At 43.4% G+C, this 20,598-nt stretch overlaps 1 protein-coding gene across 1 annotated transcript in view; it reads right to left on the bottom strand.

The window, feature by feature from the left end:
• ANO2 (anoctamin 2) overlaps positions 1-20,598 on the bottom strand; it is a 1,660,301-nt gene that overhangs the window by 503,994 nt on the left and 1,135,709 nt on the right. The window contains exon 14 of the mRNA XM_086939055.1: positions 18,819-18,902. Within this exon, the coding sequence (XP_086795181.1) occupies positions 18,819-18,902 (84 nt within the window). The remainder of the gene's footprint in view (positions 1-18,818; positions 18,903-20,598) is intronic.

The raw sequence follows: 20,598 nt of genomic DNA, 5'->3' as shown, positions 1-20,598 counted from the left end.
TATCAGGGGTGCCCCACTACTTGTCACCCCAGAATCACAGATAAATATGGGAAAGCTGCCCAGCAACTCCGACATCTCGCCACTTGAAAGACAGGCATTAGGGAGATGCGACGTTAAAACAGCCAGGTTTGAAGATGTTTCTTGAATTCTAGAAGGCTTTGAGACACGCTGATGAATAAAGGAAGTTCATTCGAATGAAGTCGGTCAAGATGGGAAAAATCTCTGTCTCCATATTTGACAGTTTAAATGCGTCTTGGGAGTAGTAATAGTTGGTTGCTAGATCGCAACTTCCTGTTTGGGGTATAGGAAGTAAGTCCATTCTGTATATACTTTGGGCCTCAGCCTGACACAGCTTTATTGGTCAGGCAAAGTAGTTTGAAAAGTGCTCTCTTACGGAGAGGTAACTAATGAAAGACTCTAACTGTAGGGGCTGAAGGAGTTCTAAGTGGCAAGTTATTTACTAAATGGGCAGCATTGTTTCGAACGACTTGCAGTTGTGTTAGGAGATACTCATTTGAGGCAAGGAATAGGGCATTTCCATAGTCTAAGCAAATGATGACAAGGGCCTGAATGACCGTTTTACCTACGAGGTAAAAATATAATACAAAACGTGTTCAATCTCTATGGCATGACATAATAAACTACAATCCTTTGATGCAATATAAAGATGATGATGCATTTTTACATCGATATATGGAAGCTTTACAGCCAGACTAAAGAGGATGGGCCCAACGGGACATTTTTAAATTAGCCTATAGAAGGGGGATACATGGCCCCCCTTTGCTATTTGCATATGCCCAGGCACCAAGGTATAGGATCCCCAGGGCTGGAATTAGCCCGGGGAAGGGAGCCACATGGTCCTCCTCCCCTAATTGCCAGGCCTTGGGGGATGGGGTCTCCGGGGCTGAATTCGGTCCAGGGAGCGGGACCACATAGCCCCCTTCCCGTAATAAACATAGCCCGGGCCCCAGAAAATAGGTCCCGGGCCAAAATAGGCATGGCCCTCCTCCCCTATATAATGTAAATCATTTTTGAAAAGGCCCGGCCCCGGGGCATAGGACCCCCTGGGTCACAATCAATCTAGCTCCAGTTAGCCCCACACAGTGTGATTGCTGAGAGTTCATCGGGGCCACACACCCTTAGTCCATCACTCTGCAAACATGCTTCCTGGCACACTACTGGTTAGGAGATGAACTCCCTTAGGATTCTTAGGGTATTTTGGGAATGAAAACCTCTCTTGTTATCTCCAGTAAGCCCCACACAGAGAATTGCTGAGAGCTGGTCAGTGGCCCCGTCCGCTTTCTCCACAACTCTCCAAATGAAACTACTAGTTAAAAAAACATAAAATATAATTAAAAAACTGAAGGTTACAGGGACATTATAGTTAGGAAATAGAATTTAAAAAACCTAAGAAGTTCACTCTAAAAAACAAAGATTATACGGACATTTTAGTTACGCACCATATTTCACTCATACTAAACCATAGAAATTCAGCAGTTATAGTAACCAGAGCTAAGTATAACTTACGCCCCCACAATGCACTGCTTATGACCTCACATATTACATCACTCATGAAATGGTCAGTGACATCACTGATGTCATCGCTGATGACATCTCAAATGACATCACTGACGACATCATTCAGTGAGTGTAACTGTTTTTAAGAGTCTATGGGTGTTAAACATATATACTAACCCACAATAAAAGTAAAATTAGTATACTAGCTGTACTATTGATGAGTGATAATCTCTATAACATGTGTTAATGTTAACGATAGTTAGTTCTTATATAGCGCAGGTTCACCATCAGGTCTCTTCGCGCTTCTAGAGGAAAGAATTACAACAGACAATGCATTGAGTCGGAATGGACAGGCTTAATTTGTGGTCAATGCCTCCAGAAACAAGATAGTTTTAAGTTTTTTCCTAAAAGGAAGGAGACCTGGTTCTTTACGCAAATCTCTGGGAAGGTTGTTCCAAAGCTGTGGGAATAAAGTGGAAAAGGCTATCCCACCCTTGCGAGCCGAATAAAACCGTGGGATAACCAGCTGGCAAGCAGCAGAGGAATGAAGAGTCCGAGCAGGAGTGTAACTCATCAGGCGATCCCTGATGTATACTGGGGCCTCTCCATAAGAATGGGACCTTCAAGACTCGGCAAAGCCAGTTGGAAAATTCTTGGTGGACACGAGTCTGCTGGTGAACCTGATTTCACCCAGGTCACAAGGGGGAGTAAGGTTTGAGCATCCAAGGGAGGAAAATTGGCAAGCCGAATTTCAGGGGGAGGGGAGGCTATGGATTGAGAAGGGGAGCCACGGCTCAGAGGGGAATTTCCTATTTCTAGGAGGATGTCATCGACTTTTTGTAGAAAGAAAACCTGGAAAGCATCACAGTCAATAGGAGTAACTGATGACTTTGCCTCCATATTATGACTGAGTTCTTTCAAGATTTTAAAGGTTTCTTTTTGCTTATTTGTAGCTAGCTGGATTCTACCCTCATAATATTCAGCCTTCCTTTCTGTGATTGCATATTTGTAGGAAGAGAAGATAGATTTATATAGGTTAAGGTCTTCTAACTTATAGTCTAGCCGCCACCTCCTCTCGGCTTGGCGAATCTTTTTTTTTGGGTCTCTAAGTTCATCAATAAACCAAGGGGCGCCGTGTTCTTGATTTCTAATTTTTACCTTTCTCACTGGTACTATTAGGTCAAGGGCAGAACAAATAGTAGCCGTAAGTTGATCATTCTCTTGTGCCAAGTTGCATGGATGAGGGTGAGTACCAATAGCTGTATCAAGGGCGGAGGCTAAATGGCTAGCTTCAACCTTCTTCCAATCGCAAATTAGTCTCCAGGCTGGAGGTGACCGTGGTAACTGGCAGTCACTCGGGACCCAGCAGCTCAGAAGAAAGTGATCAGACAAGGCACACAGGGTGATCTTTAACTGTGTAGCCAAAGGCTGTGACGACCAAATAAGGTCCAGAATAAGGCCTTTAATGTGTGTGGGACTATCGACTAACTGGCAGAAGTCAAGTGCTTTAATCGCAGAGTCAAGATAACGTTCTGTGGGATCCTTTGGAACTCTATCCCAGTGAAAGTTAAAGTCACCTACTATTAAAAGTCTTTTATAACGGGTACACAGGTCCATAACCACTTCCATACAGAGGTCTGTGGGGGGCGATATACTACCATAAATAGGAGGCAGGAGTTTCTAAACAAAATGTTACCCCCTAATAGGTCTGCACCCTCAAGATGTTCAGCAAGGGCTTTAGTAATATGAGATGTTTCTTGAAAATAATGCCCACTCCTCCTCCTCTTTCATTTCCCTGCCTATTGAGCCATAGTGCTTCATAGCCGTCTGGAAGGGCTGCAATGATATCCGGGGCTGAGGAGTCCCCTAACCAGGTCTCTGTAAGATCCAGGATATCAATATCGCTCTCATGAAGCAGGGTAAACACTTCTAAATGGTGTTTATGCAGGGAACTTGTACTCAGGACTCTTATATTGAGTCCACATGGTTTTCCGGAAATAGGTTCCGATTTAAAAGCCACTTCATCTCTCAGTAGCCGATGTTCATGGAGCCTCTCATGGGTCCACCTATCCAAATGAGAAAAGTCTGATGCCAGGGATTTTAAAAATGTAGAGAAGTAGCTGTGCTGGGAGACAGGGGGGTGGGTGGCCCCTGGTCCCGTCAGGGCACGGACTGGCGCAGACGGGCTTGCCTTTGGCACACCGCCGGTGCACCCGCTGCGCTTGTCCGCTGCGCTGACTGAACATACTGCCTGATATAGGAAGTGAAGGAGGGAGGGAGGGGACCTCGACGCTGACGCTGCCAAAGAACTAGAGCGTGTACAGCCCCAGCGCTACTCTTCAGGCGGGTCTAATTATAGAAACCGCGTTAGCGCTAAGGTTGTAGAATATGCACCCAAGCACACAATATGCACACAAGTTGAATAATTAAGAACTAGAATATAATTCTTTTTAATAAAGCGCAAAACGCGCTAAAAACAGTATATTTAAAATGTCATTTCCCTCAGGAAGCGCGTCCTGCGCTATACCAGATTGTAAATTTAAAACACAAAAACCGAACCCACCGCTCAGCAGAACTGCGGTAGAATTCAGCCCTCTGTGAGCTAAGTCGGTGTGTGGCTGTCTGTATCTGTGTGTTACTGGGTGAGTGAGTTACTGTTTAAGTGTGGGAGTGCATGCATTAGTGACTGTATGGGTGACTGAGTTGTTTTCTGACCAGAGCTGTAGTTGAGTGAGTAGTTGTGGCAGTGGTTGTATGGGGGAGTGTGAGTGGGTATCTGAGTCTTATACGAGTGAAATCTAAGCATAACTATAATGTCCCTGTAACCTTTGTTTGTTTAGTATCTATATCTATATATATATCTATATATATATTTTTCACAACAAAGGATGCAGCACTTTTGAATAGTGTTTTGCCTATTTTATTGATAAGGGTTCACCCCACCAATGCGTTTCAGCCACTCTAGCCTAGAGTGGCTTAAACGCGTTGGTGAGGTGAACGCTTATCAATAAAATAAGCAAAACACTATTCAAGAGTGCCGCATCCTTTGTTGTGAAAACTTAATTGGGCCAGGATCCGGCCCCTGTGCAGAGCACCCGCTGTGGAGCGCCCTTGGAGCAAGAGGATCACTTTAAATGCATATATATATATATATATATATTTTTTTTTTTTTTTTGCAAATGCTCGCTTCAGCCACCAACTCCCATAGGGTCAGAAAGAAAAACGAGGCAGACCCTTCTTAGTGCTTTTTCGTTCAGTTTATTTCACCAGTCCTCACGACGCGTTTCGGCAGATCCCTGCCTTGATCACATGACAACACGTCAGTGAAGCACATCCCTTTTTAAAGTGCTAGTGCTCATAATAGACATAAAAGAGGTATTTACATATATACATCATGGTAGTCCGTTTAGGCATTTCAGAACTACAAACTTCATCCACTGTTTGTGATTATATGTATAATACATTTATGCATTCTCGGAATTGAGGGAACACATTGTGTTCACCTTGCATTGTGGCATTCCGTCGTTGTCACCAAAAATACTTGTATAATACATTTTTGCTCATCACAGTTACTCCAATCTTTTGTATAAATACATGTAACTAAGTTCAATATTAAAATGGCATGATTACGTGACTGTATGCTTTTTCCCATTTCTCATTGAAATCATGGATGTGTTTTTAATACCTCTATTATTTAAATCAAAATACTGTGCTTCCCCCGGAACATCCCCCAATTAGCCTTTTTTAGTGTCTCACATAAAAAAAGTGCTATTCAAGTGCATATAAATAATAAAGTGCTCTTGTGCCGTATTTTTCTATTTTACTATTTCCTTACATATATAAGCCGGTGTTTTTTCACGTTTAGTAGGTCGCAGGTTAAATGGATTTTGTCTTAGCTGGGTTTGTAAAACATGATTCCCACAATTAATTTTCAATAAATATAACAATAAAATTCATAAAAAATCAATTCATGTTTAAATAGCTAAAAGTTCCCAATCCATCTGAGATCATAAAACCAATATAAAAGTACATTTTGTAGAAAAGGCACATTTATACAGTATGGTTCTAAAAGTTAATTTATACAATACATTTAAGATACATATCAAAAATTCATAAAATTAACTTACTTAAGGATTTACTAATTACAACGATTCCTAATGTTCTTCCTGACTTGACCCCTTTTGTATTCTTATGTTCAGTTAGTTTTCCTTATTTCTTACATTTATAGGGTTAGAGATATGATATTGTGATTATGTTATCATTCCAGATATGTGTACATGTCCTCCCCCATATTCAATCCATTGGGTTGCTTGCTATCTAATAGCAGGATATAATGGGTTTCCAGGCGACGTAATGCCCCTTCCCTATTACCTCCCCTTCTTTGTAGTGGGACGTTGTCTATGAGGTAATATTGCAGATCTTTGGGTTTGCCACCATGGTGTTCTTTGAAGTGGCGTGCTACTGGATAGTTGGGGTCATTATTAGTTATTGCCCTGAGGTGTTGTAATATTCTCTGGTACCCTGGGAGTTTTGTACTCCCTACGTACCTGAGACCACATCCACATTCTAGAACATATACTACAAAATCATTTCTACAGGTTAGATGTTGCCTGATCTTGTAAGGTTTGGGACTGAATGCTGTCATATACGTTGTTGTGTTTTTTCCATGTGTACAAGCTTTGCAGCTAATACACTTGAAAAATCCCTTTCTAGTGCTTAGCCAGTCCGCGGTATTCTCGCACTCAGGACTGCTCTTCACTAGGGTATCTGACATAGACGTTGATTTCCTAAACGTTATAGTTGGATGTTCTGATAGAGTTTTCCCAATGATAGGATCATCTTTGACTATGTGCCAATTGTTTTTAAATATCTGGCGCAGAGACTTATGCTGACGATTGAACGTTAGTATCAATCTAGGATTTCCCTCCATTTCTCCAGTATTAGATTTGTCACCTTCCAAATCCTTTTTACTATGTAGCAGCAAGTCCTCTCTTGATCTAGTTCTAGATTTTTTGATTGCGCTCTTGATGCATTTGGCACTATAGCCCCTTTCTAGAAACCTCATTTTACTTGCTAGCTGATTTTTAGACAGTTCTACCTCATTGCTGCATATCCTACGTAATCTTAGCATTTCCCCATAGGGGATGCTTTGAATGAGATGAACAGGATGTGCACTCGTAGCGTGCAAAAGGGAATTTCCAGATGTTTCTTTCCTGTACAGTGTAGTGCTTACTGTCTGGTTTTCTATTTTAATCAGCACATCTAGGAACGGTATCTCTTCCCTGCTCATGTGTGAGGTGAAGTTAAGGTTGATCTCATTATCATTCAACTCTTCAATGAACTTTTCTGCTTCCTCCTCTGTCCCATTCCATATGATCATTAAATCATCAATATATCGTAGCCACGATATAACTTTGTCTCTATAGGTGTCATTATGCTTTCTCATAAGGACCAGCTCCTCCCACCAACCCATAAACAAACAGGCATATGTGGGGGAGAAGCTGGCCCCCATTGCTACACCTTGTACCTGTCTGAACATTTGCTTTTTAAAGAGAAAGAAATTGTGCTCTAGACAAAAGATTAGGAGATCCATCAACATTTTGTTGTGACCAGTGTATTCAATGGGTCTCCTTGCCAAAAAATATTCAACTGCTTTTATACCATCAATGTTGCGTATGCAGGTGTATAGAGATGTTACGTCTAGAGTAATTAGCATGTAACCTTCCTCCCATTTGACTTTCCCTAGTTTACCCAAGAAATCCCCTGTGTCTCTCACATAGGATTTTAACCCTTGTACATGTTCTTGGAAGAAAAAGTCAATGTATCTTGATACATTTTCAAGCGGGCCATCGCAGGCCGCAATGATGGGGCGTCCCGGTGGGTGTTCTTTGTTCTTGTGTATTTTCGGGATGAAATAAATCACCGGGGTTTTTGGAAATTCCTTCTTTAAGTATTTGAATTCTTCTAGACTCAGTAAGCCTTTACTTTTCCATGCTAATAATTTACCCCAGAGTTCGTCTTGCATCTGCTTATACTTGAGGGGCGTACTGTGATGATAACACTGTATATCGCTCAGTTGTCTCTCTGCTTCTGACAGATATTCCTTGAGGGGCCACAGCACTATATTCCCCCCCTTGTCTGAGTTCCGTATTACAATGTCTTTTCGTTTTTTCAATTTCTCCATTAGTGCCCCATAATTCCTTTCTTGAGTAGTAAGTTTCCTTTTTGTATTTGTAATTTTTATGTTCAATTTCTTTATTTGTGAAACAACCACATCACTGAAAACATCGATGGCGTCTTTTGTCATTATTGGTACAAATTTAGACTTTTTTCTGAATGGGGTTTCTGGTTTTTTGTTTCCAATACTGTCTATATCCTGAGTGTTTAAAATTGGAAATCCCCCCTGACTTGCTTGACTTCCTTGAGGGGCACTTTGTGTTTGATTTTCTGGCACAGTGTTAACTATGGATTGAACATCCCTTAACAATTCAAAGTCCCCGGCTACATATATATATACTTTGAATGCATATGTATGTATGTATATATATAATATATATATTTATGTATATATATAGTAGATATATGAAATTAAAACTACATGTTCTAACAGTTGCTTGGGTGAGTGAATCTCTTTATGGGTGTGGTGATGAGCAAATATATTTCTCAATGATACATGTCCAACAAACTAGAAAAATAAAAGGCAGTGTATGTGTCAATTGTTGTATATAAGTAAGTATACATAAGACTCAATGATTGTGTGAGTGACTGTATGGATAACTGTATACTTGTAATAATGATTTTATAATTCACTAAGTATGACTTAATATCTAAATGAATAGATGAAGTGGTGTTTGTATAAGTGTGTAGCTACGTAAATATGTAAGTATGATCCATTGTTTGCATAAGTGAGTAGGAGGACTTCATATGTGAATAGGATGTGTGCTGGTGTGTAATGTCGATATAGGTGTATATATATTTTTCATAGTGCTCTATTGTTCATTGACAGCATGTATGAGTGAATCTACAGGTAAGGGATTAGATGTGTGTATACATCTATGAATCACTGAGTGGGTTTTTAGATACTTGTATTGCTATGACAATGGATTCAAATATGATACTCTGTATTTTACAAAGAGTGATGAAAGATTTTACTAGTGTATGAAAAGGTGTATGTGATTGTCACGTGGATGATGTCATCAGTGATGTCATCAGTGATGTCATTTGAGATGTCATCAGTGATGTCACTGACCATGTCATGAATGATTTAATATGTGACATCATCAGCAGTGGATTGCGGGTGCGCAAAATATAGTTAGTACAAATAACTATATAGGAGCAATTTCAATGGTTTTTTAAATGCTAATTCCTAACTATATAAGGCCTGAAACCTATGGTTTTTTCAGTGAATTTCAAAGGTTTTTTATATGCTAATTCCTAACTATATAAGGCCTGAAACCTATGTTTTTTTCAGCGAATTTGCAAGGTTTTTTTAATGCTAATTCCTAACTATATAAAGCCTGAAACCTATGTTTTTTTCAGTGAATTCGCAAGGTTTTTTAAATGCAAATTCTATTAGCGTATAACGTTTAAATATGTTAATATCCTTGTGGGACCACCTGAGCAGCCCTAGGGGGTCAGGTTCTTTCTACCCTGCCCCCTTTTTGCAATCTACACGTTTGTTTTTCTGCTTCTTCTGTGCCTCGGTTTACCTAGCACAAGATGAATGAAAACACTTCCTGGTTAGAAGTATTGACAGCCAATGAGCATGCTGCTTTCCTGTGAAGGGCATGCTGATTAGCTGCCACTGTCTATCAACACTCCAAACCAGGAAGTGTTGGCAGCCATCTTGTGCCTCGGTAGAACCAAGGCACAAGAAAGAAGTGAAACAAAGGTGCAAAACACGCAAAGGGGGCAGGGTAGAAGCCCCCTGACCCCCTAGGCCCAAAAAAATATTTTTTTTCTGGTTTTCCCCGTGGTACGCTCAGGGTACGCGTACATGGGTACGCACCAAGCGCTTACCCCGCAAATGTTTTTTAAAAAAAATAGTTTTTTTGCCCTTCAGGGTCTTTCTAGGCCCCCCTCAGAAAACCTAGGAGGTCAGGGGGTGTCTACCCTGCCCCCTTTTAATAATTTCCCCCTTTTTATTTTCACCTCTTGTGTCTCGATTCTACCGAGACACAAGATTGCGGACTCTCCGGACTGTTTAGAATGTTGCCAGACATCCGAGAGCCAATCAGTTTTCCGCTTGCGCACTCCAGTGGCGCGCCGGGTGGGCTCCCCGGTACACATACCAGGGAGCGCTCGGAGCGCGCCTATAGATATATATGAGTTTGTGAAGTTACTTTTTGAAAAAACCACTGGAGCAATTTTCACCAAATATAGCAAAGGCACATCTGCGTACCAGTCCCTACAATTTTGTAAAGTTTGGTGTAATTCCGTTCAGCGGTTCGGGCTGTAGCCTTGTCAATTCGTCCAATGGAAATTAACATGGGGAAAACCCTTTTTTCTCAGCCTCCACTTCACGAATCCCCCCGAAACTTTCAGGGAAGGAGCGGAGCGGAGCTGGCCTGAATTTTGGAAAATTACACGCAAATTCCTCAACCGGCGCCAAAGTTATTCCCAATAGAATGTTGCGGATTTCCTATGGTAGCTAGGTCCTAACTATATATACCTACTGGCTATCGCCAGTAGGTAATATATATATATATATATATATATATATATATATATATATTCACTGAAAAAAACATAGGTTATAGACCATATATAGTTAGGAATTTGCATTTACAAAACCTTCAAAATTCACTGAAAAAACCATTGGTTATAGACCATATATAGTTAGGGATTAGCATTTACAAAACCTTAATTTACTCACACAAAACCATAGAAATTTGCATATATAGTTAGTTGCAATAACTATATATCGCGCACCCGCAACCCACTGCTGATGATGTCACATATTACATCATTCATGACATGGTCAGTGACATCACTGATGACATCACTGATGACATCTCAAATGACATCACTGATGACATCGATCCTACCGAGAGACAAGATGGCGGCCGCTCCGGACTGTTTACAATGTTGACAGCCAATCAGCTTCTCCTCAGACTCCCGTTACGCTGCCGGTTAGCTGCCCAGTTAGGTGCCCGGTTCGCGTACCGGGACGCGCCTCTACGGCGAAAAATCACAATTTATTTTTTTTTTGCCCCGCGGGGCACTTTAATATCCCCCTCATCAATCCTAGGGGGTCAGGAAGGGTCTACCTTGCCCCCTTTCCTTCATTTCCCCCTTCGTTTTTCACCACCTCTTGTCTCTCGATCCTACCGAGAGACAAGATGGCGGCCACTCCAGACTGTTCACAATGTTGACAGCCAATCAGCTTCTCCTCAGACTCCCGTTACGCTGCCGGTTAGCTGCCCAGTTAGCTGCCCGGTTCGCGTACCGGGACGCGCCTCTACGGCGAAAAATCGCAATTTTTTTTTTGTTGCCCCGCGGGGCACTTTAATATCCCCCTCATCAATCCTAGGGGGTCAGAAGGGGTCTACCTTGCCCCCTTTCCTTCATTTCCCCCTTCGTTTTGGCCTCCTCTTGTCTCTCGATCCTACCGAGAGACAAGATGGCGGCCGCTACGGACTGTTTAGAATGTTGACAGACATCGGAGAGCCAATCAGCTTCGCTTCGCAAAGCTCCGTTACGCGAAAAGTACGCGAACTAGTACGCTATCTAGGACGCTGTCACAGATATATCTGTTTTTTAAAACGTTAATTTCTCAAAATCCACTGGAGCACATATATTGAGAACCAGCAAAGGCACATCGGGCTAACAGTCCCTACAATTTTGCCAAGTTTCGTGTAAATCCATTCAGCCGTTCGAGCTAAAAGTGAGGCCAAACGCCCTATGGAAAAATGAATGGGAAAAACGTGTTTTGGGACCCCCCTTTTTTCTTGGCCCCCCCTTGACGAAACCCCCCCAAATTTTCAGGGGCTGATCAGAAACAAAATGTGCCATTTTCCTGAAAATTTCACCCGATTCCGTCCACAAACGCCAAAGTTATTAGACATAGAATTTTCAAAAGTTCCATAGAGAAAAAATCCTAACTATATATACCTACTGGCGACCGCCAGTAGGTAATATATATATACAAAAAAACAAAGGTTAAAGGTAAGTTTTAGTTAGGCAAACATTACTATATTTGGTGTAAAAACCTAACTTAAGCTTCACAAACATTAAAAGTTCTATACTTACAGGTATCTCTTAAATTTATGAGTCATGCACCACTTATGCATTTACTTATTTATTATTTGTTTAAACCCAACTTAAACTTCATAAACATTAGAAACTCTAACGTTATAGTTATCTCTTACATTAATCATTTATACAAAACTTTCAAATTAATAATATGTCATAGTTATAAGTCACACTTACACTTATGTACCACCTTCAAATTAAAACAACTCATGCACCTCCGTACAGTCTTGTCACCTCACTTGCCACTCTAGATTAACCATAACTCACACATCCTCCATACACTAGTTATACACTTGCATGGTACATAAGTAATACCATGAAAAATCATTGCATTAATAACAACTCGTATGGCATCTGAAATTACATGATTTGCCAGAGCACAGTGCATGGTACATTGGCGAGTAATAGGTAATCTAGTTGTGCACTGTTGGACCTAACTCTGCCAAGTCACATAGGGTAGCCTGGCCTAGGGTAAGACAGTCAGGCTCCATCACCCATACTTTCTGGCCAGGCTCCAACTCCACCGGGTGAGCGTTGTGGTCATACCACTCCTTCATTACTGCCTGGCTGGCCTCCAAGTTGTTAGAAGCTTGCTTCCACAACTTCGCCATTTGGCTCCTGAAGGCCAGCATGTAGCTCACCACATCCTGGGGAGGCTTCATGGGAGACTTTTCCCATCCATCCTTCACCAGGCTGAGAGGACCACGTACAGGGTGCCCATACAGAAGCTCAAAGGGGCTGAGGCCCACTCCCTTCTGTGGCACTTCCCTGTAGGAGAACAGAAAACAGGGTAGGAGGACGTCCCATTTCCTCCGCAGGCTTTCAGGCAGACTTCTGATCATGCCCTTCAAGGTCTTGTTGAACCTTTCTACCAGTCCACTTGACTGGGGGTGATAAGGAGTGGTGAACCGGTAGGTCACTCCACACTCCTTCCACATTGCCCGCATGTACGCTGACATAAAGTTTGTCCCCCTGTCGGACACAACTTCTTTGGGGAAACCCACTCGGGTAAAGATCCCCATCAGGGCCCTAGCCACCACAGGTGCAGTGACAGTCCTCAGAGGAATTGCCTCTGGGTACCGTGTGGCATGATCCACCAGAACCAGGATAAACCTGTGACCAGCCGTTGTTGGTGGATCCAATGGCCCCACAATGTCGATGCTCACCCTTTCAAAGAGGGTGCTAACAACAGGAAGTGGTTCCGGAGGAGCTTTCAGCTTCACCCCTGTTTTCCCACTGGCTTGGCAGGATACACATGTCCGACAGTAGGTGTCAGACGCCACTTTCATCTGAGGCCAGTAAAAGTGGGGGACAAGCCGAGCAAAGGTCTTGTCCTGACCTAAGTGTCCTGCCAAGGGTATTTCATGAGCCAATTCCAACAGAAAGGCTCGGTGCCGTTGCGGGACTACCAAGGCCCTGGATGAACCAGGTAAGGGTACCTTGGGTTCACTGTAGAGGAGTCCGTCCTCCCAGTAAATGTGGTAGTGTCCCACAGCGTTCCCTGCTGCCTGGGCCTCGGCCTGTCGCCTCAGTCCCTCAAGGGTAGGGCACTCCTTCTGGCCCTTACAGAACTCCTCTCTGGTAGGCCCTCCCTCCACATGCCACTCAGCAGGGATGGGTAGGTCCTCCAGAGAGACTACTTCCCCCTCCACGGACTCCTGGTCCACCACCGCAGGTGGCCGATCTGTCACATGGGGTGTGGAAGCCGAAGCAGGCTTCTCCTGTCTTCGGGTCTGTCCCTTTTTGGCAGCGGGTTGGGCCATTGTTCCAGGCTCCAAACCGGGCGAACTCCCTCTCCGGGCAGTCGCAGACCTTGTGCTTACACAGGCCCAGTCAGGTGTACCCAGCATCTCTGAATGCGTTCGGTATTCCACCTCTCTCCAAGCATTGTGCTCCATGTCATTCCCCAGAAGACAATCAACTGGCACGGCAGGGCTTACGGCAACTCGAAGTGAACCTGCAACCCCTTCCCACTCAAAGGGAACCTAGGCCACAGGGTAGTGGCCCATTCTGCCATCAGCCATCGCGGCGGGGTGGAGTACATTGGGAATCACCTGCTCTGGAGACACCAGTTAACTCCTCACCCAGTCATACTGGCTCCTGTATCTCTCAGAGCCTCCCCTCTCTGGCCGTTGATGGTGATCCACTGCCCATACTTGGTAGTATTTGGGGGCATCTGGATCTTAGGAACCATCTCCCGATCCCCCAGGGACACTAAGGTGACACCCGCCCACTCACCCCCCTTATCTAAGGGCAACTCCTCCCCGAGCGCTACACTAGCTACTCCCGGGGCTTTTCCTCCGGTGGGGGGGTGGTCTCTTTGGGCATCTGACATCTCCCTTATAATGTCCAACACCACCACACTCAAAGCAGTGGACAACCCTTGGCTGCTGGCTCTGGCCAGGAGGAGGGTTTCTGGGCGGGTTAACCTTAGGGGTAAAACCTGTTCCCTTTCACTGGAAACTGTTTTGGGGACCTTTAGAGAACTCCCGCTTTTTATCTCCCCCCTCTTCTTCTGAGGGGCGCCCTGTCCGGCCCTTTGGGAATCCCCTCCAGTCCCCTTTGAGGACACCCGGGTACTTGCCCAGATGTTCGCCTCCTCTGCAAGCTTCCGGGGGTTGGTCAGCTTGCTGTCCACCAGGTGTTGGCGCAGCTCGGGAAAACATTTCTCGAGTAGATGCTCTTTAAGAAAAAGGTCATACAACCCCTCATAGTCCTTCACCTCGCTGCCCTGTACCCAGCCCTCCAATGCCTTCCTCGCATAGTCCAGGAAATCCACCCAATTCTGGGTGCTTAACTTGTGGCTTCCCCTGAACTTTTGGCGATACTTTTCCGGGGTTAGCCCAAACTTTTTGATTAATGCCATCTTCATGGTGGGGTAGTGGGTCTGCTCCTCCTGTTCTAGGGCTAACAATGTGGCCCGCCCAGTGGGAGGCATATATTTGTACAACCCACCCCCCAGTGTTTCTCCTGGATCCCATGGGCTCTTAAGGAGACCTCATAGGCAGCCAGCCACTTGGCTATGTCATCCCCCTGACTATAGCTGGCAACTATGTCTTTAGGCAGGTAGGGTCTGGACTCCCTGGTTGGTTCTTTAGTTTCGCTGCCACCATTTGAAGTAGGAGAGGGTCCTAATTGCAGGGCCTGGAGTTCTAGCTCTCTTAGCTTAAACTCATGAGCCAACCTCCGTTCTTCCCTCTCCTGTTCTAACCTGGCTAACTCCCACTTCAGTTGCCTTTTTTCCCTCCTTTCTGTGAGTTCCGCTTCGGTCAAGCTTCCTCCGGAGACACTACTGCCCCTCCTAGAGTAGGTCATTGGTCCTGGGAGTAGGTTTCCCACCTCAGGATAGAACAATCCCTCTACCTCTATGACCGTGTCCCGGTCTGTCCCCTCATCCTCCTCCTTCACTTCTCTATGTGCTTCCACCCAAGCCCTCAAACTGGTCTGGAGTTCCCCCTTCTTGGCACCACGCTTAAAGAACACTCCCATTTGTTGACAAAAGTCCTTAAGCTGGGCCACAGAATAAGTGTCCAGTTCTTCCAATGTAAATTCCATTTTGCTAAAGGCAATTTAGGGACAAGCACACGAAAAGAGTAGTTTTACAAGGGGGCAATCTGAAGCTACCACCACCCCACCACCAGGAATGAATTTGGAAAAAGCAAAAGTAAAAATTAGGAAGTCCGCCAGGAGAAAACTCCTGGTGTAGGTCAGTGGATTACACTTAGTTACTGCAGAGTAGTCGCATCCACAGTTCTCATCCCACTGCTAGACACCAATATGTTGGACCTAACTCTGCCAAGTCGCATAGGGCAGCCTGGCCTAGGGTAAGACAGTCAGTTATCAGAAGCACATGTGTAAAGGTTGCTCACCACCCAGCAGTAACTCGATGCACTTCCACACAAAAAGGACACTACACCACAATATTGTAGGAAAATACGTGCTGCTTTATAAAAATAATACTTTGTTCTCCTTTCCACTGTATATCCTTAGTCAATTACAGAAAAATATGCATTGAAGCAATGACTCTATCAATTACTAAATGTCTGAGAAGAGTTCTCACAATTCCATTTATTAGCATTGAAGTACAATACATGGGCTTTCAAGAAGCAGTGTCTGGCCACCTTACAAGCTCAGGGAGACTTTGGACCTCCAAGATAGGTTAATTCCAGTTATCCCCCACCTGCAGCCACAAGGTAGAATGTTTAATAACCCCCATTCTACTATTCCGTGTAAGCTCTCCTCTAGACCTGTCACAAAGAGGTTTATATATCAGCACCACTTAATCAGCATTCCAGATCAGTTTTAATCCGATCGGGTTCCTTGTGAAAGTCTTGTAGGCTTCTGACGGATGTAGTTCACTCTAGTGAGGCCAACCATTAGGTACCGCTCCTCTGCCCTTCGATCATAAGATCTCCAACCTTCACTCTCCCCCCTTTCACACACTCCTTACTTTACAGCGCTGGGCCCACTGGGCCAAAGTCCCGGATCGCCGGGGGAGGGAAGTTCAGTGTGTCTCAGCCTGCTGCTCGACCCTCCTCACCCGCTAGACCAGCCCCTCATGGTTAGAGCTGCGCGGGGTAAAGGGCCACACAGGCTGAAGGAAGCCGGCGCTCGCCTCACGCCCGATTCCTCCTCAGACGCTGACTCCGCCTTCCTTGAGGGAGGCGGCCTGACCGGGCATGCGCGAGAGATTAGCGGCTCAAAGACAGAGCCTGCTCAGCTCCGGTGAACCGCCCTCGCTCCAGGACCCGTGTTCACTCGGCGGGGCCTGCGCAGTTTGGGGAAAGGATTCCTAGCGCGAGCTTTCCATCACAGTCACCAGTCTGAGCAAGAATGGAGTCGCCTTCACTACACTGCCAAACCACTCGGCGTTTCTGCCCCAGGCACTTGGCTTTAGCCTCTGTCCAGGATGAACCCACTGCCCCTATCGTGGCAGTTCGTTTCCACAGGTACAAAGGGGGGGATTCTGTTGAAATGCCAGCTGAAGGCTTATTTACTCTCAGTTCTTGTGGCGACTGATAAGGGCACTCAGGATTCCCTCTCCTCCGCTACAATTCCTTCTTTTGTCCGGTCTTCACTCCTTAAGTCTAAACCAGGACCTTTCCTACTGGGCAGTGGTCGGAGCTATACTCCAATTCAACCTCCCTCACCCACTCTTTCTTCTGGGGGCTGGATGGGGACAGGCGCCCAGGGTCTCCAGGATTTCCTCTGGCAGGGTCAGGTCGGTAACTACAAGGGGAGAAGGGTGCCACGTTCTGTGCCAGGGCCGGTTTTCGGCCGTTTTTGTTACAGGGCCGTTTTTGCAGCTATGCTGCAAAAACGGCCCTAGAACAAAAACGGCCCCCAGGGGCCCAAAACCGGCCTCCAACCATGCGGCCCACCGGGGGATTGCCCGGTGCCGGCAACGGCCAGTCCGGGCCTGGTGAAACAGTAAGGAAGCGTCCCTACACTGGGAGATCAACCCTCTGATTATCCTACCCCCACCTTATGCTACAGCCTTTACTCCAGCTAGCCTTCTCTGGAAAAGTCAAAATGGCTGCACTGCAGCTGACCTTTTATAGGGTGGCCTCAGAAGGTCCAGAAGGGACCAGAAGGTTCTGGAAGGCCCCTATTCTAGTCTATGGATCCTTCCCAGAGATCACCTTTATGGCAGTTAATGGCGACCATTTTGTGGGTCCCATACTTTCCAGTCAGAAAAGGCACCTAGGCCTTAGGTGAAAAACTATGAGGGCAAAAGAGCATCTAACCCCTAGGCCAATACCGTAAAAATAGTCCAGTGGACACAAAAAGGAAAAAAGTTATGAGGGGCAAAAAGGGGACAAAATAAATAATGAATGGGAGGGACTTCCCAAAGGCAGACAGGTCTAACATGCACTTATAGCAATCGTCATATAATTTGCTGATTAAAAAAAAAATACTAATAATCTCATATGGTTACAAATGACACTGACAGAGCAACTTTCAGAAAATGTCACACAATTTTCCTTTACATGGTACATTATTTTCCACATTTCACTAGTGCATGCGCCTATACAGGTTTTTACACCGCTGCATTTTTTTTCAACAGAAGCACCTAAAATGCTTAGATAGATAAATAGATAGATAGATAGATAGATAGATAGATAGATAGATAGATAGATAGATAGATAGATAGATAGATAGATAGATAGATAGATAGATAGATAGATAGATAGATAGATAGATAGATAGATAGATAGATAGGAGGAAACTGGGACGTATGGTCACAATTGCCATTAAGGGGTTCAGGTGACATTGTAACATAACAGGAGGCCGAAGACTGGGTGGATTATAAATGTCACCTGAACCATTACATGGCTATATAGGAGGATATTACATGGTACTAGTTATGCATTTTAATATTAAATTAATTATTAATTGATTTTACAACCCTTTGAATGTTTTGGAGCATTTGTATGTCATCCTTAGTTTCATGTTTAGTATTCAATGTTTTCCTGAGACTGAAGGACTGTCTGCCAATGCTTGAGAAATGTGTGTATTTTGTGGTGGGGAATAGATAATGTGTTCATATTTAAATTATGTTTCCATGCAAAATTGTGAATTATTATAATGTACATTTTAAACGAAAAGGAGCACTTTAAGGAAATAAGAACACGTATTCTAAAATACACTCTTCTTCTATAGTACAGTCACACCATACATTAGGTCTAGTAAAAACGGGAAAATAATCTGCAGTGCTGGACATTTAACTTTTTACTGACAGAGTTCTGCATGTATAATATACTTTCCTCATCAAGGACTCCACAAACTTGTGTACACAATTCATGAACATTGAATTTGCTTTCCAAACTTCTGAGTAATGAATGACTAGTCAACTTCAAAACTGTCATGGATACAAGGGTTTCACAAACCCCTCAGTGTAGTTTGTGCAGTTTTTCCACGGTTTTTCAAATGTATAACAATTACTTTGCCTTACATTTCTTCTTAAGAAAGGTCAGTTCAATTGAGGATTTTCGTAGCTGTACATCACATAAAAATGTAAATCTCAAAAATATTTCATAACCTACCGGTACTTTGCTGCTTTCGCTATCGTTTGCCTTCATTCTTTTTTTCTGAAGAAGTTTGGTTTCATATTCTGGCCTCGGGTGTTCCTGACCCAATAAAAACATAAGTGTTAGTGTAGAAAAAGAGCAGAAATGGCTCACTTCAAAAAAGTCAAACACGACAAAGGTACGGTACTCCAGACACGGGTCAAAATCAGTGGTTCAACCATCAGACACAATTAATACACGGTCACGAAAACTGTAGGAATCAAACACTTGCAGAACACTCATAGGTCTATCTATATGGAAAAATCAACCAAACCTTTATACGTTCCTTGGTGCAGAATTGATGGTGAAAAAGGAGAAAGAACACATTAAAGGTGTTGTGAGTAGGTCATGTACTACAGCTGAAGTCAATCTTTAACAAAAAAAATAACTATTTATAGTGCTATTTTAAAGTACATAACATATTTTCTGCTGAAAATATGTATGCAAAACTTTAGAGAAATATTTTATCAAATTCCAGAGAATGAATTTAAAATGAGTTTAAAACATTTGCAGTTTGTAAAACGAATACAAATGTAAAATCTTAAGAAAATTGTCATCATAGCATCACTTTTTATGGCATTATCTTTGACGGTCTACTTAAACTATTATCTTCCAATTGTTCATTTGTTATCTTCTTATCAAAATGATAAGTTTGCCTGTCTAATTTAATAGGATTAGAGGTAATTTCTTAGTCTAATTTCTAAAATCGGTTGTGATGGTTATAGGCAGGAGGTTTTAACAACTGTGCTGAAGATTTTCAGTGTCTTCTCCAAAGCCAGTGTGTTTTCACATGACGGTAGTATCCATATTGTATTTTATAATTAAAAAAAAAGCGATTTTCAAATCAGTTTGGCGAACTTGTACCAATAAGGCACTTTTGGCCTTAGTAGGGCTTAATGTTGATCCTTCGCCCCAGTGTGAAAAAATCAACTTCATAGTTTGTTGACATGGAAAAATAATCAACTTCATGGTTTTACCTAGAGACTTCCCACAGTTTTTTTCCGGAAGGAGAGTGTTAGTGTTTTTTAAAATATTTAAAAAAAATTGAAACAGCCTTTTACCGCATGTAATCTAGGGTAGAAAATATCACTTACATAGACACGTCGGAATCAAAAATAAAACAGACCTCAATATTGTCTCAATATTGTCTTGGTCTCACCTCAGCATATTATTGCTGAGACATTCACTGAGGTGTTTTTTATGGTAGCAGAACGGCTGGATGGAAAGTTACGGCACGGTAGGTGAACTCCTCTCCAGGGTTATCCAATATCATTTCAAATGTTTTTTTTTGCTTGAATGTCGTTGAAAAGCTAAGGACCATTGGTTGCTTTGAGCAAACTTACTTAGAGTGTTTGATATAAAAATTCGTACAGTTCTCTCTAAAATTAAGTGCATTGATGGGAAAAAACACACTTATATTAACATTCACCAGCTGCTGCTATCCCATCTCAGCAACGAAAATACCTCGATGCACCTAAGTGGGTGATTTGTCGTTTAATTGTATTATTGAAAGTAAACACAGTACCTGCATCTCCACAAACAATTGCTATTTGCTGTGGGTGGAAATGGAGGCCTGTCCCCAGTCCTTCTCTAGTTCTTTCCCTGGGTAAGGTATAAGTCCATTCTGTGCAGACTCTGGGTGTGAGGATACTCATGTGTAGAGTGTGCCTGAAGGTACCTCCTGGCCCCCAACAGCCAAAAACAATACCACGTTAGTTTTGGGGTAACGGAAACGGGGGAAAAGCATTTGCATAAA

The sequence above is a fragment of the Lissotriton vulgaris genome, chromosome 1_1 (assembly GCF_964263255.1).
Source record: "Lissotriton vulgaris chromosome 1_1, aLisVul1.2, whole genome shotgun sequence".
Classification (NCBI taxonomy): Eukaryota; Metazoa; Chordata; class Amphibia; order Caudata; family Salamandridae; genus Lissotriton; species Lissotriton vulgaris.
This window is presented reverse-complemented; position numbering and strand designations above follow the sequence as displayed.